At 41.5% G+C, this 25,732-nt stretch overlaps 1 protein-coding gene across 1 annotated transcript in view; it reads left to right on the top strand.

Moving 5' to 3' along the window:
* Positions 1 to 17,542: 17,542 nt before the first annotated feature.
* The window catches only part of PLPP4 (phospholipid phosphatase 4), a 47,951-nt gene continuing 39,761 nt past the window's right edge, over positions 17,543 to 25,732 (top strand). The window contains exon 1 of the mRNA XM_063405189.1: positions 17,543 to 18,217. Within this exon, the coding sequence (XP_063261259.1) occupies positions 18,162 to 18,217 (56 nt within the window). The 5' untranslated portion in view covers positions 17,543 to 18,161. The remainder of the gene's footprint in view (positions 18,218 to 25,732) is intronic.

The following is a 25,732-nucleotide window of genomic DNA, read 5'->3' as shown; positions in this document are numbered from 1 at the left end:
CAATAATGCATGACCTGTGTTCATTTCTGTGGGATCCCAGGGTTTTCTGAGAGAATCTCACTGCCTGGCAAGGGGAGGGGGAATGAACAGAAGTTCACATGTGGAAAATTATCAACTTTTGCAACATTGCAGGTCTGAGCTGCTACTGGTGAAGCCAATATGTGAGGAGCAGGACAAAACCCCATTTGGAGCCTTTAGACAGTTCAATATGTAATTCTGGCAATATTATAGAGCTTTTAGCTCCAGTTTCTGTACTGATTTATCAGAGCTAAGGACTGCAGTTAGTTATGGCTGTACCACATCTATTTTTCTTCAGAGCTATATCCTTAATTGCATTTCTACTCGATATATTCTTGTTTTTTGTAAGAGAAGCTGTTGTTTTTCTGCATGAAAAGTTTATCAGGGTGGCTGTGGAGTGGCAGGGGCTGTAGATCAAGGAGCTCCCAAGGGCAGGGACTGGTGGCAGCAGGGTGTGGGAAGGGACATCCCTCCACTGGCAGTCCTGGAGCTGGCCCTGAGCCCCCCTGCAGAGGGGACCCTCTCACATTTCACCAGAAAATTTCCTCTTTAACTAAAAGCCAAATGCTGAGAATTAAGCTGCAGGAATTTAAGGTTCAAGAGTCAAATAAATTTATTTTCTTTTGCTTTCCTACCCCTCACTGCACTGTCTTGGACCATTCCTCTCCAGGGCAGAGTCTATAGCCCCTACCTGGGAGAAAAGGTAAAAATACAAAAAAACCCAAGTGAAAATACAAATATACAAGATACAAAAGAATCCCAGCTTCTGTGTTAAAAAATTTCATTATTTCTAAACCAGTGGCATAATTTATGGGTAGCTGTGGGACAGGAGAGTGAATTTTAGCATTACTCTCATGAAAGATGGATCTGCTTCATCCTACCCATTCATCTTTTTGAACATTGGCTCGTTTTACCCTTTCACTGTGAGGCTGTCAGGACTAAGGGAAAAATTCTATTCTGGAAAAGCAGAATTAGGTAATTCTAAGGCATTGCCAGGTTGAAATGAAGGGCTTTTCAAGGACCATCAACATATGAATAGGATTACCTTGGATGCACTGGTGACCAGACATATTTTTAGCCTTTGGCAGGGGAGAATGGAACCTCTGAAAACAGCATGACTGCCACTCAGAAGGTAAAGAATCACTTTGGAAAACATTGCAGAGGAGAATTGAAACTTTTGGAGAAGGAGAGAAGGAGATGGGCAGTCTCATATGTTTAATTTTTTCCCCTTCTTATTTAAAGATCATAAAATAACACCTTCCAAATGAGTAACAAATAAAAGTCTGCCTGGTGCCACTGCCCATTTATGTTGCATTGATTTTGAAAGGAAGAGGGCTCAAAGCCTCATTTGGGTCAAGCTGGGGGTCCTGGTGAGAAATCAGGGCTGGGAACTGAGCAACAAGTTATGAGAGGCAGTGATTGCCTGAAATTTAAAACTGAAGTGGTGTCCCTGCCACGGGAGAGATTGGCTGATGTTAAAAATGGCAATCTCCAAAGGGAATTTTAGCTCTCTTTTGGAATTCTGCCTCCTTTTACAGCAACACTGAATCATTCCCACTGATTTGTGAACTAAGCTCTGTATGCTTAAAATATCTGGGTCTGCTAAAATCTGTGACAAAGCAGAATTCCCTAGGCTTGACTGCATCCTCTGTCAGGATATTGTGAATCAGTTTAAGGTACCTCTTGCAAATGCAATGTCACTCTCAGTGCCAAGTTCATGAGCCGAGGTGGCATCAAACAGACATGTAAGTAGGTGATTGAATAAAACCCATGCATATTTTTAAATGTGTTTCACAAAGGGATTATTTTTAAGCCTGACTCATGAGTATTGTTAGACTAGCTTAAAAGAAGGCAAAAGTGAAATAATAATAAAAGAAAAAAAATTAGAAAGCGTTTTAATCCTCATGGGAACAAAAGTCTTAAAATATTTTAATTAACTTCTGTTCACCTGCCTTTATTTTTATATTCCTGAATAGCATCATACTCAGCCAGATCACCACATATGGACACCTCATAAAGAGATTTATTCCATCATAAAATCTGAACAGGCCAAGAATAGACAGGGTGGGCTCCTCTCTGAAGATGCTGCTCTTCTACCCTGACTGCAAAGGGAGTGTAAGTGAACACCTGAAATTACACAACACATGAAATGCAAAATTCAGGTGAAAGAATACCATGTCAAATTCAGATTTTTGGATAAATGTTCAGAGCTAGGGTTTGTTTAAGATCCCAGTTTCTAGGAAAGATAACTGAGCTTAAATGAAGGATTCTTTCCAGAAAGATTGTTTTTGTACTTGACACCATATATTAGCTCTCCCCTATTTCTTCTCTGACCTGCCCATATAGACATAAAATTTCTGGACCGGCACTGTTCCTTTTTATATCAATACCATATAAGACAAAACCACTGATTTAATTTTTATTCTCTAAGAGCTGTTTGTAATAGGATTCATAAATAATGAAAGATAAAGTGCAAGGCAAATGTTCTTGTTGTATTTTAACTTATTAACTGCTGTACAGTGTCTGATCTGCTACAGTATGGAAATGCAAAAAGAAACAAACCTAAAAACCAAACTGAATAAAGGTTTAAGATTGATTTTACTCTGGACTTCAGTAGCACAGAAATGGAGTAGGTTTGGCCAAATATAATTTATAAAGGAGCAGAAGTTGCTAGGGAAAGAGACTCTACAGAATTTCCTGTGAAATCCAACTTGTAGAAAGCATAATTTGGACATTATTTGCTGTTAAATGGAAGCTTTTCCACAAAGATCTCTAAAACGTGTGTGGGTTAGTGCAGGAGGGGACAAAAAACATTTTAGCAACCATTTCAGCACTTTAGGTAGGTTGCTTTATTTACTGGTGCATTTTCAAGCACGTTAAAGTTTGGAAACACCGAGGAGAAAACGCCTCCATAATTTTTCTCCCCCCCTTCCCCTGAGCGCCATGAATGTGAACTGAAAGCACTCTATTAAAAAAATGGATTTCTATCTGAAAAGTCAAAAGTTTTTTTTTTTTTTAATAGTATCAGCCTCTTAAAATCCCATTCATTGACACAGATCTGAGGGGTGTCAGTCAGGAGTGAAGTTATGAATACAAGCAAGAAGCTTTCCTGTGGAAACACCTCCAAGAGGCACTGAGGAAATATTGAAAATGTGCTCACTGTAATCTGTGGCTTCTAACAGGGCAAGGAAGAGGCATTTCTTCTTCATTCCCTCCTGCAGCCACGCAGGGAATGAATCAGCCAAGGAACAGGGCTTGTTTGTGCCCCTTTTTGTTGCACTGACTGATGTTTTATTCTGCACTCATCATTAAGCACAAGGCACCAGAGGTGGAACTCATAAAACGGAGTAATAGGGACGTATTTTTTTTTCTCTCTGTGGAAGAAATCCAGGTGATTTAAAAAGCCCACGTGTTGCTTGCAACTGCCACATGTAGTTTCATGACCAAGCAGAGGATGCCATTTATAATTGGCATTAGAGCTCATTAGAGCAGCATTTGCTCTCATCTTCTTTCAGGGATTTGGACCCTAAATCCCAGGGCTTTAGCTAAACCTCTCTGAAAGATTCCCTCTTGTCTTCTGAGCCACTCCTGACCTGTCACTTTAACCTCTCTCTGCACTTGAGTGTGATTTTCTCTTTTGCAGAAGAGATAATGATGGTTGTTGTTGATACCATTATCAAACTGGTCTCTGGCCCAACACTCTTGGGGTTTTTTTTTGTTGTTTTTGTTTTTTGTTGTTTTTGGGTTTTTTCCTTTTTTTTTTTAATAACTAGATGATCAATAAGATCTGTATAAATCCTTCAGAACTCATTCCTCTTTTGTTATTCAGCCCAGTTTTTGGTGCAGATACAATGTCAGACACTAACCAAGATGTTTTCATAGGGTTAGATGGAAAATAGGTATTAACCTGTATATATTAACCCTGAAATATCCCATTTCCTGCTCTGCTTCTTGGCTCCTCTCCACTAATAATGAGCTCTCCTTTCATAATTGAACCACTGTAAAAACAAAGCATAGGAAGCCCAAATATAAATGAGGAGAAACGTTTGTTTTTCACAGTCTTCAAATCATCATTCCTGCTGTTGCAGAAATTTTTTAGCATGTATACTCTCATTTGCTCAACAGATAAATACAGGAAAAGGGATTTAGAGAAACAGATTGTGAATGAACCAGCTCTGTTGGACTGTCCATCATCTCCCTCTCCTGCTTTTTGTGGAAGAGTGGATGGAGCCATGGCAAAGCAAAAGGGTGTGAAACGTGCCCAGGCAGTGCAGATCTGCTGACCTGCAACCTCCCAGAAACAGCTTAATAATAATTTGTGAGACAGCTCATTGGGGGTGCTTTGAAAAGCAAAAGGTTTTAATTAAAGAGAAAATAACAAAATGATACAAAACAAAAGCAAAAGCCGTGCACAGGGAAGCCCCTTTACACCTGGCTAAGGCACCCCCAAAAGCCACAAGCATCTCTGGGCTCTTTCTTATCCACTGAATGTTTTAGGAAGGTTTTTTGGCTTGCTGCCCAACAAAAACAGCTCCAGGTTTTGAGAAACATCCCGAAGATCCAGCCCGTGCCCCCGTGCTGGCACTGGGCCAGTTCTGGTGAAAGAAGCACAGAAGTTTCTAATGCTTTTCCCTTAAAAGTGAAATGAAATCCCTTTCCTAAAAGGGAAACTGAGGAGATACAGTGTAAGAGCACAGAGCCTTTTACTGCTCAGTGCCTGAAGCTGTGCCCTCAGCACTGTGCTGGCACCAGCTTGGTGAGAGAATCTGCAGATCCCTCCCCATTCTACACTGAGGTGGTGCCTGATGTTCTTCTGTGTCTCAGAGCACAGAAACCCAGTTTTATTTGGATCAAACTAACAGGAGGCCCAGCTAATCCATAAACTGGATGCTCATCTATTGATCTTTCCCTTTTAAATTAAAAACTCATTTAATGAGTGCTCTCCCAGACATTTAGTCCAGGGAACCTCTCCCAGATGTGCAGACAGAGAGTGCTCAGCACAATTTCACACCCAGACCCCCCTCCTGGGAGAATGTGCTCCCTACAAACACATATCCATGTGGAACACGTGCCAGCAAGTTTGGAGTGATGCTCTGCTTGCCAAGCCTTCCCCAGGCATTGCTCATGAGAAGAACTCCAGGAAAGACAAACACAGATCCTACACCGAGGCTTTGCCCTGCTGGGATCCCCTCTATCTACCACAGAACTTGTTTTTTCTCTTTTCCAGACTCCACTGATATAATCACAGCACCTTAGCCCCAAGATTTTCCAGTTTTGTCTGATCCTGAAATGAATAATTTGTAAGTTCCTGAGCCATCTCCTTCTTTCCTCCTGAAGAAATGTCACGAAATACAAAATCCTTTCAGCATCCATGAAGTTTCCACCCCACTTTTTTTTTCTTTTTTGGTTTTTTTTTTTTTTTTTTTTTTTTTTTTTTTTTTTTTTTTTTTTTTGGTGATTCCTACATTTAATTGCACTGTTTTGCAGGGATAAAATGTATTTTGTGGAACTCCATCTCTCTGTGGGACATTATTCTCCTTATCCTATGGCAGCCTTCAGAGTTTTTATCACTTTGCCATGACTCAAAATTCTGCTTTTTTTTCAGGGGCAGCCTCCCATCTGCTTTGCTATTGGCACTCAAAGGCAAAATACAGAGCAGGGGGATGTTGAAAAAGGGAGGAAAAGCTGAATGTTTCCCTGTAATCTTCATTTATCAGATGTGCAAGCAGAGGAACTGCCCCTATTCCCTGTGTGGATGCCAAGACCTGCCAGCTTAGGAAGAAGCTGGTAATTCACAGAGGAATCTCTGTTTTTGTGAAGTCTATACTTGTGTGGAAAACTATTTCTTTTTTTCTTTTCTTTTTTTCCCCTGAGAAAAAATTCTTTCTACTGTTTGCATTGCACAGAAAATGAAACGAGATCTTCCAGAAACTGGAAGTGAAATAATTCAGTGAAGGAATTAATTGAATCTAAACCCTTCATTTTCCAGTTTTCATAGAGACACTTCAACTTATTTCAACTATTTTTTGAAACAGAGAGGAATTTTAAAATGAAGCAATTAAATTTACTGAAATTATACATTGACCACATATGAATGACAACTTCTGCTTTACATTTTTACATATCTATTAAATAGACATGTAAATTTATTAAAAATTACATCCACTTGTGACATGAGCTCTACGATTGTTTAACAGGAGTAAATACTTTCAAAATATGGAGATTTTATGTTCATGTTTCACAGGTCAAACTTCTGGCTGGGAAAAGTCATCCAGAAGTCAAAATCACCTTGGGAGGTTCTTGGCTCCCACCAAAGGTGCTTGATTTACTTAGGAGACACATAAGTTACTGGGGAGAGAACCCAGATCTTTCAGAATTATTACACAATTTTAATTCTGAAGGATTTGAATTGTGGTTTGAAATAGCACTGAATGTCATTGCTGCCTTTGCCCTAACTGTGGCAATAAGAAATACAAGTTTTTGAGAGCACATATTACAATGTTTGCCTGGCAGTTATTTTAGCACAGGTACTTTGCAGAAAATAACAGCAAAAGAAATAATTGGTAGCTTTGCCATATGGCATGACAAGGTTTGATTCATTCAACAATTTGAGCTAATACTTTCATAATAAATGTATAGACAAAGGAGTGTATATATTACATTCTGTAATATTCAAGTTCTTTAATATTTATGCAATTCCTTTAATGATTCCTAAGAACTCCTGCTCCTAGGCTGTGCTGCTTTGGTTAGGAGCTGTTTTCATCATCTCACTTTAGACTGTGATGTCTTTGTGTGCCTTTGAAATCGATATTTTCTTCAAAGGAAAAAAGAACTATTTATTTTTTTGTCCCTTTCATCTTGTAGCTGTTTTGAAAAAAAACCCTATTCTGAGTAAAGAAAGCATTCTAAATTGTAAAATATTGATGTAAATACTGCAAGGTGTTGGAGTAACACAGGTGCCCACTGTGCACAGGGCTGGTTTTGTCTCTGTCTGATCTCTTCAACATCAAAAGTATCAGACTGCTGCAGAAGGGGCTTTATAAAAGAGCCGGATGACACAATTAAAGTTATAAAGCATAATGGCAACATCCAGTTACAGCTCAGCAGCTGAACTTAAGCCTTTTTTACTCTCTCCCTCTCTCATTTTTATCTGCTTGTATCATTATCATCTAGACAGAGCTACAATTTTTGAAGAAATACCCAATTTTGATTCCTTTGTATTTTTCTGTTGGCATTTCCTTATTCAAGGCACTTTACACTTCAGAGAGTGAATCAGACACTTTAAACAACCAGCCTGGCTGCTCATACATTTCCTGAGCCTTATTTGCCATCTCTAGATACAAAATAAGTTGCTGTAATAGGTTTATTGTCAAGAAGGAAAACTCCTGAAGCTGTAGCCTGACTTTTCCATTCTCTTGACAGCAGTTTAATATTGCTCTTATTCTTTGGATGGTTTGAAAGGCATGAAAAATTCAAAAGCAGATGCAGCTCTGTGCCACAATTAGGAAATCTGGATTTCTCCCTTGCAGGGACTTGTGCTTGGACTCCTTTCCATGCTGAGTCTGAGACAGGGGTCAGTGGTGGGCCTGGCAGTGCTGGGTTGAATTTTGGGCTCAGTGATCTTTTCCAGCCTAAATGATTCTGTGATTCCATGGTTTGGATCACCATTACTACAACAGGTGGTACACTCCCAATTTTCTTAAGATTTAAGTCCTCCTGCACAGAACTTCCCCTTCAAATGATCCCAGGTAAAAACAAAGTTACAGATTTCTCTTTCTGCTGGGTCTGTGAAGATCATACAACTGCAGAAAACTATTCTGTCCTCATTTATTGAAAGGATAATTCTGAGCAAATATCCAGTGCTCCTGACCTATAAGTACTTGCAGATGAAAAAAATGTACCTTTTATACCTGTAAAATGATGTATTTGTTCTACAATATTTGCTACATCTTTCCACCACTATATTTAAAGTTCCATCACTGTATTTCACAGTTCAAAGTCAGATGAGATCATGCTTCTTTTATCTCTCCATCTATGTACATTTAAATTTAAATATTGTAAACTCAGAACTTAGTGCCCTTCTCAAAAAGTCATTAATTAAAATTTACAATTGTTTTGTCATAAAACTGTGCTAATAGGTGGAAACATTCCAATACTTCAGAGTCCACTGATGATTCAGTGGTGTGCCCATGAGCAGCCTGTCAGACTGCAGTTAAAACCTGCAGCTTTTCATTAAAAATAAATATCTGTACCCTCACATCATAACAAATACACCATGTGATATTTTCTTCCTGATATATCCAGATGCTTCCTTCAAAAGCAAGGAAATAATAAACCCAAACAACTTTTCTGGGCCAGGATCTAAAGAACCCAGTCCTGAAAGCCTGGATGGGAATTTTCAGCCCAAATCCATGGATTGAAAGCAGCATTAAAACAAATCACAAGATTATTCCCTTATTCAAAAGTGGCCTTCTCCACTCCACTGCTAAAACCTTTGTTTGCAGCTCTAAATCTAAAGAATTCCTTTTTTTCCTGCCTCTAGCAGGAATTAGAGGCAGAGCCTTTCAACTGCTCTTTACAGCAGCAGAAAATGACAATTGAGGGCAAGTCATGGTCCCTTCAGAAGTAATGAGAAATTGAGGTTATTTTAGGATTATATTGATGGGAGAATGCTTTGATATTTTTGTACCAGTGTAAATCTAAACTTGTCTCAATTCCAGTGCTTGAGCATGACAAGGATCACTCCTATTTAATATGTTAACAACAGCACTGAAACATCAGCTGGCAATTTATCCCCTTTCTCCACCAAGACCTAAAGTGCAGTCCAGTAAATATGTTTTGATTATCCACAGCAAGAAAAAGGGGCTGAGAGAAGTTATTTACTCTTTGAAGGAATTAAAAAGACAAAGTAGATGGAAGAGGAAGTAGAAATGGAAGTGGAAGTGGAAGTGGAAGAGGAAGAAAGGAAAAAGAAGAAGAAAAAGAAACATGAAAAAAGAGATTTAAGAAAATGACAGAGAGTGAAAATTTAAGCATAAAAGAACTTTTTATTTGGCTCCAAGGATGTATTCATTCTATTTATTCCACCTGAGTGGAGGAAACTTGGATGGAATGCCAGTTCCCAAAAAACCACATCCACATTTCATGATTTTTGGGCAAAATGGAGAGCCACAGTTTTAGAACCATCTAAAAAAAATGAAGTAATTTTTTTCTTTTTTTTTTTCCTTATTTTTCTAAAGCTAACCTTCCATTTTGATATATACAAATAATGAATAGTTCATTTTGAACTATTTAGAAAATACTCAGTATTTTTTACTAGCAAGAAAGCATGACATGAGAATAGGAATCCTAAGAATCAAAAATTACAAGACCGGAAGACAAAATGAGAAGACTTAGGATTCTAAAAAAGGAAATCCTTTTATAAATTTTAATACTTAGAAAGTAGTCAGATGTGTTAATTTTTTTTTTTTTTTTTGCCTTTTTTTGTCATATCCAACACAAATCTAGCAAAACTGATTACTCACCACATTTAAAACTTATCATTAACTGCACTGGGGACCAAAGAAGGATGAATTATTCAAGGAAAAAAAATGTATAAATAGACACTTGAATATATTGGGTTTTCTCATGTCTTTCTCTAAAAGCAGCATTTCTCTTTTATTTGTACTACTCTTTTAAATAAAAAATTCAGTAGGAAATGGGGAAAAAAACCCTCAGAATAATCAGGGAAGTCAGCCTAATGAAAAAAAAAAGGGCTTTATTCCTTATTTTTCAATGTGCTTAATTAAGTGCCTTTCTGAAGATTTTAAAGCACTTTAGCTCATGTATATCTTTGCAATTTCAGTGCCAATCCAGTTAAGGAACCTCTGACTTAAGTCTGATAAGAACCTGCTGCCTTCTTGTAGCCCACTGCCACTGAGGTTGAGTTAAATATTCCCTCTAGAACAAATTAGAGCACAGAACATGTCAAGCCTTCCATTAAAACCCTTGGAAACTTGCACAGAAATTCTGTTTTATTTGAGGGCTGGGTTGCCAACAGAGCTGTCTGCAGAAATGAAGCATTCAGGGAAATATTAGGTTCTTCCCTAAACCCAAATGAGCTAACCATTATTGCCCTTGTGACTCCACTTTGCTTGTGATAAATGCACAGAATTAATTTTAGTCAGTAAGCAATTCTATAGGAATTGCACATTTTCATTTAGTCTGAGTCGATATCCTTTTCAAAACCAGGTAATTCATGGCTGAATCCACAACAGGATCCTTTTGTGGGTGCTTGCCCAGCAGAAAGGCATCATTCTGCCAAAATTGTGCAGTTCAGTGTTTACACACAGCAGTGGTGGTGTAGCCTGATGTTAAACAGCTTCTTTTCTACCCCCAAACAGCAGAAAAACTCATTATTTAAAACCAGTTGTTTAAAATCTGTCTGCAGTTTTAAAAAGTAAAATATGCATGAACCGATTTTGCTCAATTATTCAAACATCTCTGTTTATAAATCAATGAATAAAATTGCATAATATGTTTTAAAAGTCAAATAAATATTTAATATTTGCCTTTGGCTTTCTGAGGGGAAGTTGCCCAATAACAGAAATTCCTTATTTCTGCTTCTGAGAGGAGACAAATTTGCCTCATAAAATGAAACCTAAATATTGGTGGCATAACCAGTGACCACATCCACACTGATGGCACCAAGCTCAGGGGAGATAATCTAAATCAGCTCCCTGTGGTTGGATTTCATCATTACCAACAGCTCTTATCATTTTCCACTTGGGTATGGTGAGCAATCTCTGGCTCACCTGGAGAAATGCATTTTGGATTTGTCCAAATTTGTCGGATTATTACAGGAATGCCGTACACTTCCCTTGTTAGGTAGCATTAATGACAAAACTGGCTTGGAACACTGGCTGCCTGGTGGTGTAAGCTAGGATTTAATCACCCTTTCGTTAATTAGTAGTCTTTACTTTGAGGAACTGCAGCAAAATGTGCAAAATTAGCAGTGACACACATACACACACAGACTCAATCAGCCCCTTAGCCTACTCAACTTGCAGAACTGCTGATTTTTTAAATATAGATAATATAGAGGGCAAAGAAAATGAGGCTGTCACAGCGCAAAAATAAGCACCAAGCCTGTCTTTCAGCAAATAATGAAATTGTGAATGCATTTTACAGGCATCCAGAAGTTAATAGTCCTCAGTGCCTTCTCTGTCCTTCATGTTGAGCACTGGTAAAATATATCCTCTATTATATATTGAAAATTGTACAAATTAAACCAAGTATCTTCAATAGACAGTAACCTACATCATGCTAGATAGGCCAGACAGAAATGACTTTGGTATTTAAATAAGCACATAAATTATGACTTAATAAGTGCTGAGAAAAATGAATACCAGGGTTCAAGTTGGGAAACAAAGTTTTGCCACCTCAGTTGCAAACAGCCACGAAGGGTTCATCTCTAATTTTAATTTGCCTTCAGTGGCGTTCATGGAAAGTGGTTTTAATTCAGGATGTTTCAGCTCTCCTCTGGCCTGTGCTATGAGTCTGAAAAAATGTCATTGATATATCCCAATTAGCCATAGAATTAAGGGTGCTTCCACTTCTGCAGGTATTGACCAGGCACTTCAGCCTGCACTTGATGTGAGGAAAAAGTGAAATGCTCCTTTTGCCACAGTGCACCCAATCTCACAGAATTTAAATTTTAAACAGAACTTAAAGGGGAATGAGGTCCCTGGTGTTGTTTCCTGAGTTGGGAAATCACTTTTGCAGTCACTCAGAGCTACAACTTAGAAACTGGGCTCGTTCTCATCGAGCACAAAATCCAGTTTTTCTCCTCCCAGAAATCACTGACACGCTCAGGGGCTGAGGAATTCCTCAGAACAGCAGCAAGATGAGATTCCTGCTGGGAACCCCCTGGCAGGTTGTTCTTGAAGCCCTCAGGTAGCAGGGCAGTGAGCACAGCCCCCAAAATTCAGTGTTTGCTCTTCCAGGGCTGGGGATGCAGCCCCTGTGCAGCCACAGTGTGAGATTCCTGGGGCAGAGCAACAAATGGCATGCCTGAAGGGGAAATGCAGCCTGAAACTGAATTAATACACTGTCTCACCCTCATTTACCAATCCTGGGGCTATTTCCAATAAATTTTGGTCAGAAAAGATTCCTGCTGTGAGCAGCTTTATAATTCTGGCTTCTTTATTTCACAGAATCCAGGAGAAATGGCCAGTGGTTTCCAAGAATCCAAGTGAAACGTGAACAAAAGTCCTTTATTGTTACCAGTACTGAACCATAAGGCCATGCTCAAACTCTGGAGTGTTTGTTTTGCAGCTCACTCCTGTCCAAGAAAATTGGCCATTTTATTTTGCTTTCCTCTACTCATGTAGAGCTTGTTCTTCCATTTCTCTCTTCTATTTAATAACCTTGCATCATTGTGCTCCCTTTCAAGTCAAGAGCAATTTGAAATGGCTGCAGCAACGCTTGGCAAGTTTCTACTGCATTTAGAAGATATAAAAAAAAAAAAAGAGAAAAAGGAAAGAAAAAGAGAAAAAAGTAATTACACAACAATTTCATTGAAGTCAATAAGGCCATTCTTGGCACGAAGTGTTACTCAAGATTAAAGATAGCAGATGTCTGCTTTAAGTCACAGTCTCCTGTTAAACACTGCACAAGAGCACGAAATATTGTAAAGGTTAAAGGCTTGAATTTATCACAAGTTTATTATGGGAACATGAATACTTTTACAACTGTAACCCCATAACAATATACACAGTATATTGAGTACTAACAGCACCAGTGTTGTAAATGTCAGTTGGCTCATAAATAATTTATCTCAGTTTCATGTATACATGAATTTAATTGTTTAGACTAATCAAATTTCCCCAAGATGCTGGTTATTAGAAGCAGTGGTGTTCTGGCTGAAAATACATCAATTTTTGGTCTAGAAGAGTTATAAAGGACACATTTTGAAACAAGTCAGGGTTCAGTAGAGAAATTCCATGGACAGCAGATAGAGGGATGTTCTGTAACGATGGGATGTTTGGGATGTCTGGGATGCCCAAGTGTTGCTTTTTATCTTCTTTTGCCACAGTCAGGATTAAATGCTCGAGACAGTATTTCGTGTTCGGACTCAGATGTTTATTAATTCTTATTTATGTTACAGTTTCACAAGCTGCAAGTTCTACAGCACTTCTAGCTAATAAACTAAAAAATGGAGCCTATCTCTTTCTTTAGAAGGCCTTTTAGGGACAAACCGTCCAATTAAGAAATGACACCAAATTTATTTTTACTTTTAACCCAATGACCAACCACCCGTGACCCACAATGAGGACTTTTCTACCCAATTACAAAATACCACTCAGACCCATGAATAAGAAGGTGAAAAAGAAGGACTGGCCTCTGCCCTAAACCTCCATCTTGCTTTATATATATTACTGTATCCTAAACCCTTAAACTCTGAGTTTTCCACCCTGTGATATCACACACTTCTATCCAAACTGCACACCCACAATCCCAGTGCTCTCATTCAATTTTGGGAGCCTGTTCCACAGCCTCATGTCAAATGCAGCGTTTGCTTGGGGGTCAGTGCCTGTGAGCACAGAAATTCTGAAATTCTCAGTGCCCTGGGTTCCAACACCCGGGGATGCCCGGGTGAGTGTGCCCGGAGGGGCAGCAGCACCTTCAGTGCATTGTAGCTCTGCTCCAGCAGATGGCCCCAAGCTCATGCATTCACCCCCCAAAAATTCCCAGATGAAACGTTCTTCACAACTTCATTTAACTGCAGAAACTCGCTGATGCATTAATGTTTAGAACTGTTTAATTAGGGACAATCAGGAGCCAGCTGTAGGCACCTGCACAGTAACTAAACAGAAGCATTAACGATTTGCTTTTATAAATGTTTTAAATATGATATCCAGGGCAATTAAGATGTGCATGGCTGCATCATGCTGATTGAGGTTTTTAATTCCTTAAGAGTTTTTTGCCTGAAGTCTCTTTTGTCCATCAGAGTACCCATAACTACTCAGGAAAGAGACCAGCACCAATGTATGTGGAACAGCAGCCAAATCCAATGATAATGGGAAAATCCCATTTCCATATTCATCTGTGTAGACATGTACAGAATAAATAAAAAATATCTCAGTCCTGACTCTGTTTTGTTTTTTTTTTTTTAACAAAACCTTCCATGACTTTGGACTAGAGCTGAATCTACAGCCAAGGGCTGTGCATTGCATCTGGGTGTGCAGCACAGATCAGAGCGTGCACAGGGAATGTGTGCAGGAAAGGAAGGGAAAAAAAGGCTTTTCCCCTTTGTGACCTAGATTTAAATACTCAAACAGGCAGGAAAAGAAGTGGTAAAAGGTAAAAAGAGAAAAGTACTGACAGAATGTAAGAAAGAGCTAAAATAGCCCTTCATTTATATATTTGAAAGAATGAATAGGTTGTTTAGTGAACTGTAATTGCTAAGGAATAAAAAGCTACCCTGGTGTCATGTCAGGCTGAATTTTAGGGTTTCTTTGGCCAGCAGTTTTTGCTTAAGCATCTGGTTGTCTACAGACTCAGGCAATGGAAAACTGGAAATGCTGTTCATCCAGTCATGTCTTAATATTTAATCTCAGTAGATCTGAACCTACATCAGTTTTATGTCCTGTGACAAATCTGAGTGTAAATCACTCCAAAATGAAAGTTGTCTGCCAAGCTGCTCTTGATTTTGTGTCAGAACGACGAAAGGTATGAAAAATTTATTTATTATCCTTTGAAACCTTCTTAAAACATACAAAATCATTTCACTTTTATGTGTTGTGTTGAGGCTCTTGCCTGGTTTCAGAGTTTTAGGTTTTACTACCACCTGTTTTGTTTGTCATGTCCCTTCTGCTGCAAGCTTGCTATTTTCCACAGCCTTTTGGCAAGAGGAAGTTTACCTGCTTTGATAGAAAAATCAAGTTTTCTAAAGCTCAGCTTGCCAAGCTTACCATGAGCTGCAAGATCCCAAGGCAGGTAAGAAGCATGAACACGTCCTGACAAAAGGCTGTAATTTCCAGAAAAGCCAGGTCAGCTGTGCTGCTCTTTCTGGCTGTGAACATCCCTTTGAGGACTGAAAGCTGGTTGCAGTGGCTCAAAGAGAAGCTGATCTTTGTGAGAGAAAAGCACTGAGAACCCCAGTTAACCACCCAAAAGAATGGATAGCTGCCTCCACTGGGGTGGGATCAGTCCTCTCTCCTCTGCAGTCACTCTTAAAAACATAAATAGCATTGAGGGCACCTGCTGTGCCTGATGTAGGGATGGGATAAAGAAAAACCCGGGATGTTCCCAGGGTCACTGTGGTTTGCTCTAAGAATGTGCTGTAGTGCACTGGCTGTGCTGTACCTCCTGCTGGGCTGTAGCTTAATTCCACAATGTAGCCTAAAAAATCTTTTTCTTGCTATTTACCACTACAGCTCATATTCAGTTTAAAAGTCAAAGCAAAATTTTGTTCAGCAGCCAGCTGCAAGCTGAGTCTAGTTTAAAATAATAATAATAATTTAAAAAATCAGTCTGAAGTATTTATGCTTCATAAATCACCATCAGCTGATACATGTTGGAGAGTCAGAGCAGATCTCTGCAGCAGGACATGAAATCTTGTTTCATTTGTAACTAGAACTCCTTTTCATTTGTAACTAGAACTCCTTTTCATTTGTAACTAGAACTCCTTTTCATTTGTAACTAGAACTCCTTTTCATTTGTAACTCCTTGTTTCACAACTGCCTTGATTCACACAATTTATGACGCTATTTCTGCCTATTGGTAAAACCAAGATTATCCCCATGCACACCTATCCAGAGTGCAGGCACACATTCAGTCACTGGGGGCACAAACCAGAGGAAGACAAGTATTTGACAAGAGAAGACCAACTGAGTGTCCTCAAGGGAAGGTGACATGTCCTTTACCACCACCACCACTTTAATACAGAGGTTTCACAATTTAGTTTTACTTCCTGAGAGCCAATCACATTTTTTAAAATCCAGACTATAAGTAGTTGACTGAGCTTTGTCTGAAAATTGATGAAATGAGGTGTACAAGGGAGAAAGATCTCTTTCAAGGAACATTTTTAGTGTTCTCTCCAATGCTAGTCACACATTTGGATTTTCTGGGTTTCAGTCAAACTCCTTGCAACAAATCTAGCACTGGTGTACTTTTCTGAGTTTAGTACAGAATCTTATGTCTCTGTTCCTCCACAAACATGGTCAATAAAAGTTTTACAACTTAGTAGTTAATTCAGAGTTCAAGGCTTCCCTTTAATGCACAGTGCATATATTAAGCAGATAGGTTTCAGAAAGCCTTTCTGGCATTAATTCTCCAGCAATAATCATGTAGTAAAGTGGATTGGATCCCTACTGCAGTCCTGATGGCTGTTTGCAACTATGTGCAGTGTTAATAGCTATGAACACTTTCCTGAAGGACATGCCCCTTCAAATGCCCCAAGAAAGTAGATAATTAAATACATGTAAATGGGAATTAGTTTGCTGCATTTCATGACTTAAGGCTGAAATTCTCTTACAATAAAGACACTCAGGAAGAAGAAGTTAGATGAACTCTGTGCAAAAGTAGACTAAGGCAATGCAAGGGTTTGGGCAGCTCAGAGGATGCCATTGAGAGGAAGGGTGGATGGATTGGAGGAATCACAGGAGTAAACCAAGTCATTGGTTGTTTTGCTGCCTTTCTCCCATCCCAGCAATTTGGGGTCTCATATAACCACAGCTAAACCCATCCCTGGGAATGAACAGGCACTGAATTAATGACGTCTTTAGGCTATGTGTTATTTCTTTTATATTTATTATTTATAAACATATACATTATAACATATACATACATTACATATGATGCAGAATCTGATCAAGGGGTGACACACTGGGCTATCTGCATTAACAGTGACGAGTAGGGTTTAAAATGGCACGGATGTGTGAGCAGGTGGGACGCCTGTTACATAAATACATCCAGCAGAACGCGTTCAAACCCTGTTAATCCTTCATGCAAAGGTAAAGTGAATGGGCCAAGCTCGGCCCCAGCACGGCTGGTCCTGGTGCGTGGTTGCCCTTTATGAGCACCCGATGTTATCCGTGCGCGGCGATGCTCCCTCCCGCCAGCCCCATTTATTCTCCTTTTTCTCCATCCTTTCGGAGCCCGGGGCTTCGTTACGAGGCACGGACGAGCAGCGGAACGCCAGCCCACGGTGGGAGCTGCAACCCAGCGTGTGCCCCGGGGTGTCAGCCCCTCGCACCGATGGGTTCCCGGCCCTGCGGATGGGCAAGGATGGGGAGCGCCGGGTTAAACGGGGCGGGAAAAGCGCTCCCACGGCGCCCCTTCCCCGCGCTGGGTGGGAACACCATCCCGGGGCCGGCGGGGACAGCATCCCGGTGTCTGCGGGGACAGCATCCCGGTGTCTGCGGGGACAGCATCCCGGGGCCCGCGGGGACAGCATCCCGGTGCCCGCGGGGACAGCATCCCGGGGGCGGCGGGGACAGCATCCCGGGGCCGAAGGGGACAGCATCCCGGGACAGGCGGGGACAGCATCCCGGTGTCTGCGGGGACAGCATCCCGGTGTCGGCCCCGAGGGGCGGGCGGGACGGCCCCGGCTCGGCTCCGCTCGGCAGCGCCGCGGGGGCGGGCGGGGAGGCGGGCAGGGGAAACCCCAGGATCCCGGAGCCCTCCCCCCGAGCGGGGACACCGCGTTTGTCACCGGGACCCTCCCCCCGAGCGGGGACACCGCGTTTGTCACCGGGACCCTCCCCCCGAGCGGGGACACCGCGTTAGGCACCAGGACCCTCCCCCCGAGCGGGGACACCGCGTTAGGCACCGGGACCCTCCCCCGAGCGGGGACACCGCGTTAGGCACCGGGACCCTCCCCCGAGCGGGGACACCGCGTTAGGCACCGGGACCCTCCCCCGAGCGGGGACACCGCGTTAGGCACCGGGACCCTCCCCCGGCGCTCGGCTCCGCCGCGCCAGCGCCGCGCCCCGCACAGCGCGGCAGCGGCGGCGGCCGAGGGATGGCGGGGCCGGGCCCGGGCAGGCTGAGCGCGGCCGGGCGGGCTCAGAGCTCCGGGCAGGGCGGCCTGAGGCGGCCCCGCTGCCCCCGGGCATGAGAGGCGGCGGAGCGGGGCTGCGGGAGCGCCGGGACCCACCATGCGGGAGCTGGCGATCGAGATCGGCATACGGGTGCTGCTCTTCGGGGTCTTCGTGTGAGTAGCGCCGGGCAGCGGCAACCGGAGGCACCGCGGCAACTTCGCTCCGGTGCTGCTCTGACAGCCGCGGGCAGCGGGACGGGGAGGGCGGGATGGAGCTGAGGGATGGAGACGCGGGATGGAGGTGATGGATAGAGCTGCGGGATGGAGGTGATGGATGGAGCTGCGGGATGGAGAGTGCGGGATGGGGAGTGCGGGATGGGGAGTGCGGGATGGAGCTGCGGGATGGAGGTGAAGGATGGGGAGCTGCGGGATGGAGGTGATGGATGGAGCTCTCCCGGTGGGCTCCGGCTCTCAGGGAACCCCGCCGGGGCAGCCCCCTCGGGATGCCCGAGCGAGAGGCAGCTGCCGCCGGTCCCCTCTCTGGGATGCTCGGGGGTGGAATATTTCCCCGGGGTGAGTCTTTGAGGGAACTCTCCCAGCGCCGGGGTTTTGCCGAAGAGCTGGGTGGGATTTTTCTTGGGGGAGCTGCTGTTTGGAAGAGAAGTGTGCAAAAAGCGACCAGCCAAAGCAATGCAGCCTCAGAGGTGCTGGCGGTTTCGTGGGGCCGGCTGTGGTTTGAGGGGTAAAGTCCCACCTGGCGGGGCTGTGAGTGCGCCTCAACAGCTGGGGCTGGCAGCAGCGGAGCCCCGGGGCCGGGGAGCTGCAGCGCCGGTGCTGGAGCTGAGCGGGGAGCGCGGCTGAGGTGGAACGGGCGGGAGCGGCTTTGGGGAGCTTTTCCACACGCTGTTGGGCAGGGAGGAGAGTGTGAATGTCTGGCTGCTGAAAGATGTGCATCTCTCGCTGCAGGACCATTCTTCCTCTTAGCCTTTCTTTAGGAGAAAGCAGTTATTAAAGCCTTGTTTTGCTGTGTGTATTTTCAGCCCTTTCTTTCACGCAGTTTGTGTTCTGCATGCATTTGAACAGTGAAAAGTTCCACTCGATAGAAGTTTGCATTTCCATTAATGTTTAAATATCAGTGTTCTCGGTCTTTGTGGTCTCTCAGGAGCACCACAGAACCACGATCAGATTTTGCTGTTTGCTGGTTTGTTTTCCTGGGGATGGATGCTGTCGGTCACAGGTGCAGGCAGTACAGAGCATCTGTTAAGCTGTGATACTGACTTAGACCCGGTGAACCTGAGTGCTTTGATGAGTCCTTTCATGGTTAATTAATAACTTGTCCAATTTACTGGTGTTTGATTTTTTTCCTTGGTGCTCATTTCTCTTGAATATTGATGCAAATCTTTTGATTTGCAACAAAACCCTGTGAGTTGCCTTTGATATCTGTCAGTTCTGTTGCATCTCACTTTGAAAGCAGACCCATTCCTGTCAGCAGAACTCCTTTCTGGAATGTGTGGAGTTCCAGGGTGAGCAAAGACCTCAGGAGCTTCTGCTACATCAGAACCTTTCTCTTCTTTATGCTTGTGCGTGTAATTCATCACCTACACCACCCTTGTAGGAGATCTCTTCATGTAGCTTATTACTATGATATGTAGATCATGAGCCATCATAATTAGTAATTTCTTGGTTGTGCTTCTCTTCTGTCTTTATTTCCTCTCTATAAGATTCCATTATTTTCACTACTCTTGATGCTGTGGTTCCAAAATCCTCTGAGCAGGAGTAGCAACAGAAAGGCTCTTGGTAGAGTCCTCATAATGGCAAATGCCTATGGAAGTATTTCTCATATTTTCACACAGCTCAGCTCCTGCCTCATTGGGATTCTGGGGAAGATTTCTGATATTTCAATGGGTCATTCAGAGCAGTCATTGACATCTGAAAGTGCTGGGCAGGATAATGTTCCAAATTCAGGTCAGTGTTTAGCTTCATGAAGAACTGAACTTTATTTGCTGGCAATGATTGCAAGAATACAATCTCTAGGTAGACCAAAAGAAGAGCTTTTCTCTTCAGATAATATTAGCACAGAAGTCATTTTTTGCTATTGCAATAGCATTCAGTAGTTCTCTCAGTTTTCTGAAGTGGCAGTTACACATTCACATTTTGAAACTTTTATGTTGCAGAGGTTTAAACACAGAGTTTCCTGTGGCTTTGTAGACAGGCAGTGCAAAGATTTTTATGGAGCACTGAGTTCAGTGGAATATCCTTTCAGGAACGAACATTCACTGGGGAATTTGGAAGCCCTGGGACTGGGATCCAGGCAGCAGCAACTTGGGCTGTGCTGCAGAAGAGATTTCTAGGAATGAAGAAATGTACATTTCTAGAAGGTTGAGAAGGTTCCACCTCCCTTGGGAAGGGATGCCATTAACAGAAATGAGTTGTGGCTGGGTCTGAGCTCATCTCTGTGGTGAGAGCCAGGAAATGAGGAACTGGACAGAGAAGAAGGAGCTCTCTCTGAAAAGGTCTTGATGGCTTTGTGTCATTACCACCTTGTAGTGTCAGGAGCCTGACCTTGAAGGTAATAATGGTTCCACAGCTATTTGAGAGTTCTGAACCATCTGTGCCTCCCAGATGTCTTTGAGCTTCAACAGTTCATATCACTCACAGCAATAGACTGGCATATTTTATACCACGGAATGCAAAAGAAAAAGGTGCATATTCCACGCTGGAGCTTTGCTTGGTAATAAATGTCACTTCATAAAAATGGAGGTGTGAAAACTTCTGTTGATGATTGCTGAAATTGAATGTATTGCCAATTGGAATGTATTTCAGATCAAGAACAAGCATGTTTTCTATGTTTAAGACTGGCAATTTTTTTTCCTCCAGTTGCCATAATTATCAACGTCAGTCATTCCATCAAAGGCAGAAACCTAAACTTGTTATATAAGATCTCTTCTACCCTGCAGATGGGCACCCTTAGAAGCAATGCACATTTTTGGTAGTTGAGTATTGATTTGGTTGAATTCAGCAGCCATTTAGGGAGGATAATGATAACAACTGACTCAGTTCTAGGTGTTGTGTTCCTGGCAATTGCAGAGAGCTCACTTAGCACTTAAAGACAGGATTAGGTATTGAAATTTAGCAACTCAAGCTTCTCTGCCTTTACAGAGATCTGTGCTAAAGGGCATTTTAGCCCTCAGGATTTAGTGGTATTGAAGGAGGGATTAGTTAGAAGAGATTTATTAGAAGGACTGTGTCTGCCTGAAATTGAGAAGTAGGAGTTAAAAAAAAAAAAAAAGCCAACAAACCCAAACTCCAAACAGCAAAGAGTCAAAACCCAAAAACAAGTGGTTGAATTAAAAAATATACCTAAATACACACTTTGCTGCAAAATTAAATAGGTATTGAATACCTTCAGCAAAATAGCTCTCAACCTGCAAGTTACCAACTGCAAAGATAGTGATATTTCTGTTCTGCTCCAAAGCTTCTCCCAGTTCCTAACTATCAAATTAATTTTTAGCTTTCAAAATATGTATCCTTGCACCTTTTGGTTGGGCTGATCTGATGGAACACGGGGGGTTTAACTGTTAAATAAATTATGTTAATTATTCATTTGTTAATTGTGTTAATTCCAAGGTGAAGAAAATTCTCACTCTATAATTTGACTATTACATTATGAAGTTTCAAATATTTTCCAGTCAAATCTTGACTTTGATTAATTCCCACTTTATATTTTTGTTTAGGTTTTTACTTATCAAGAAATATTTGTGAGTACAGAACTGAGTTTTATTTTTAAAGTGAGGTTTTTCATGTAAGCTCTCAGAAATAGAAATGGTCTATGGTTTATTATAAGAGCCATGAGGATGCACTCAGTTTACAGGAAAAATCTGATGCTAATTTAAAGAATGATCGAATTAGGGTATTTCAGCTCAGGTTTTCTTAATTTTTTTGTACTTATTTCTATGACTTGGAGCATCTTAAAATGTCTGATTAATGCTAAAACGTGTTAAAAATGACCTGACTTCCACCTCCATGCATGCAGTGGCATTTGTCACTTACAGGTTGCTCCAAGAAAGAAAATTGTTTTGACTGACTTGGTTTTACTCAGATAAACCAATTACAAAAGGATTTGTGAGCAAGTCTGATAGTTTTACACAGGAGTGATGCCCTTAAAACAAAGTTTTTCATCTGTCTTAAAGTGAATTCACTAAGTGGTAGCTCAGAATGAGCCTAATGGGAGTCTTTATTTCTTAGTGTTCTGTTTTAGGTGTCTTCTATAAGGAAAAACTTTTTGCACCTCTTTCAGAAGTTTTAGGAGACCACACTGCTGCCTCTTGGCAGGGAGAGAGGATTTGTGTGTGTTGTCGTATATTTAACCCAAGGACTTGTCAACAGCACGTCACTGATGTTTAGAGAGCTAATTGATTAAAAAAGGCAAAGTCTTTCAAGGATTGCTTCATCAAACCTCGAGCTCTTCAGTGCATGTGATGTGATTAAAATATAAATGTCGTTTGGAGTAATTGGATATCTTCCCCAAGGCACAGCCTCATTAGCAGCCTCCCTTGGGAATAAATTTTATCTGCAGGCTAATATACAGATATATACTGCAAAAGTGTGAGTTTGCAGCACTGACTAATGCTGACACCCCTGGTGTGTGTGCCACGTTCAGTTTCTGGTGTAAGTAAATAAAAGCTGTTTCTGTGTGCGTTGCGTTCCTTACAAGTTTACAGTATTAATATTTTAATCAAGTTATGAATATGCATGAAATAATTTGGTGTGCAAAGCTCTTTCAAGTAGCTTTCTTTGTCAGGGGATGTTGTCTTCTGGATAGCCTGCATATGTTGCTTTTATAAATGAAACTGTGTATTGTCTTGTTAACACAGACAGAAAATCAATTACCCGAGGAAATTCTACAATGCTGAACTTCTGCATTGCTCTTCTCCCAGATTGTGTCTGCCTCTTCTCTCTCATATGGATGGGATTTTTGGAGGATAGACTGAGCTGAAAATTGTGACTGTAGGTAGCAAAAGCAAGATGGTATTGAAAAGCAATCACCAGACTGAGACATTAAGATTAATTTTCTCATTTTTCTCATTCTGACTCAAATGCTAGAATTTACACAAATCAGTTGGACCAAGAATTCAAAGCACCTTTTAAGCCTTGGCTCTCTAGTCAAATGTTTCAAAGTAGGTATTTGGCCACTTCTTAGTGGTTTTGTGTCCCCTGTTCTTTATTTGAATATCCTGTAATTCTGACTGTGTTCGGAATCTGATTTTCGGCTTCTGATCCTCACAGTCTTGGACTTCATTCCTGTGTGTCCTAATTTCTCATCAAGAAAACAAGGGCAATCCTTCTTTTTCTCACCCTAATCCTTCAGTTAATCAATAAATTCTTTGTCATGAGGTAGCCAAACACACTGAACGTTCTTGGAGCTTTTTCAGTATTAGTTTCACTAACAGTAATGATAATTGGAAGTGAGAATATCACTATGTTTGCTAGCCTGTGTAAAAATAGGTGCATCGTTGTTAACAGTAATTTACACGTTAGTAAAGGGAGGGAAGGATTTGTTTTGTGGTGCAGGTTGAAGTCTAAATCACTGAGTAGGGTCACTGAAGAGTTAAGGGAAAGTCCTGCTGTAGAAAAGAGTTTTTCTGGTGCCTAGGATCTGAGAACACCTATCGAAGGTTGTACATTGAGCAACAGAGTTGTTCCAGCACTCAGCAGAGTCGGTCACACCTTTGAACTGATGGCAGAGCTGGAATGACAGAGAGCTCCTGTAACTCCCTGATATACCACGAAATAACCTGAATTTTAACTTTGCTCTGCGCTGTGTCCTTGACAGGTTACTGTGAAAACAAAAGGCCCTAAATACCATTTATACCTGGTGTCATAGGAGGCACAGAACCAAATGACAGTGTGCCAGTCGTGATGTGTATGAATTACCTGGGAGCTCACAGGGAAACTTGGTTCTGTGTTGGGTTTTATGGCCAGGTTTTGATGGCAGGGGGGCTGCAGGGGTGGCTGTGATGATCTGATCCCTGTCTGCATTCCCCATCCCCCTGTACCACTGCAAGGGAGGAGGGAGAAAAAATTCAGTGTTCAGCCAGGGGAGAAGGGTGGGAAAGTTGTTTTAAGGCTTAGATTTTTATATATATATATATATATATATATATATATTTTTTTTTTTTTTTTTTTTTACTCAGATTAGACTAGTTTCCTTCAGTCAAGTCTGTTTTGCCCGTGACAGTAACTGCTGAGTGATCTCTGCCTGCTCTTTCCTCGACCCAGGTGCCTTTCTCTGTATTTTCTCTCTCCCATCCAGCTGGGGAGGGGAGTGATGAAGCAGCATCCACTCAGTGTCATCCTGCTGTTCAGCCACTTGGCGTTTGAGTTAGCTGAGACTTCTGATTCCATTGTTTTTGTCTTTTATTTATTGGAACAGGGTAGGGTTTTGCTGACTCTGATAACAGTTATTTAGGAGAAATTGTACCTACCTAGTTTTTTGTGCAGACTCTGGTCTCTGCAAAAGACAGGCTGTTTTTACACACTGTTGTATCAACATTTCTAGATTGTGGGACTGAGTTATTTCATTTGTCTTCCCTGACTCTCGGGGAAGGAGGGAGTGAAAGGATGGGAAGAGGGAAGGGGATTTAATGGCAGGAATTCTAATTGTCCTGCTAATAGGATAGGACTTACAGTTGATCTCCATGGCTAAACTCACAGCTGAATACATGCTAAAAGAGGATGTTATTGTAAATGCCAAAGCATCTGCTCCAGATTTTTTGAGGAGTAAATGGTGACTTTGTGTCTCTTGTTGAATCTTGTTGTTGAATCCCATTTACTCACAGGCTTTGGCACTTTGTGTTTATTTGCTTCTATCCTGATTGAGGATGTTTTATAGTGAGAATGCTACTGATAGGGTTCCTGGGGGGAAATCTTTTCTTTAATAAATTGATTCTCATACTTTGATATAAGCACAGTCAAGGTAGGGCACAACTGTGATTCTTATGGGAAAGAATTTAATAAAAATTATAGTCTTACTGCTGAGACTGTACTCACATCTGGCACAGTAAATCAAGATGTTTATGCTCTCCCAATCTGTCAGTGACTTTGAAAAGCCAATACTTGGAAATAGCTGGCAGAATTACTGATGCTAAAAATGAATTAAGGATAATATTTAGTGTGTCTTGTAACTATTTTATGTAGTAAGGACTGTGCTGGTACTGAACAGGGGATGCCTGAGTGCTGTATTGCAAGGATTAGTGGAGAAGGGCAGAAAGCTAAAGGCAGCACTCATGTCCCTAATTAAATACTAATTAAAGTATTGGTTGTGATCCACTAATGAGCAGCAGGGTGGTCAAGGCTTAGGGTGGTTTAGGAAAGCTTCCCTTGTTTCTGGGTCAGAACAGTAGCTTTACAGTAGATCCAATTGCATGGAAAAAACAAAGTTGTCATCAGTTCTAGCACTTGAACTAAGATTTTCATAAATATATAGATTTTAAAGTACCTTCTATTCACATTTTTCCCTTGCCTTTAAATATTAAATTTGTCATCATTGGACCACAAGTCATTGATGTGTAAAAAACTCTGTGATTGATTGAAATGATTCTGTAGAAAACTAGATTGGGATTTTTTTCTTTATTTTAAATCAGATTGCTACAGTTACTGTATATAGTATTTGCTTCTCTGCATTACAAA

Source organism: Prinia subflava, chromosome 9 (assembly GCF_021018805.1).
Source record: "Prinia subflava isolate CZ2003 ecotype Zambia chromosome 9, Cam_Psub_1.2, whole genome shotgun sequence".
In the NCBI taxonomy this organism is placed as follows: domain Eukaryota; kingdom Metazoa; phylum Chordata; class Aves; order Passeriformes; family Cisticolidae; genus Prinia; species Prinia subflava.
The sequence above is the reverse complement of the archived record's forward strand: the minus strand, read 5'-3'. Positions and strand labels throughout refer to the sequence as shown.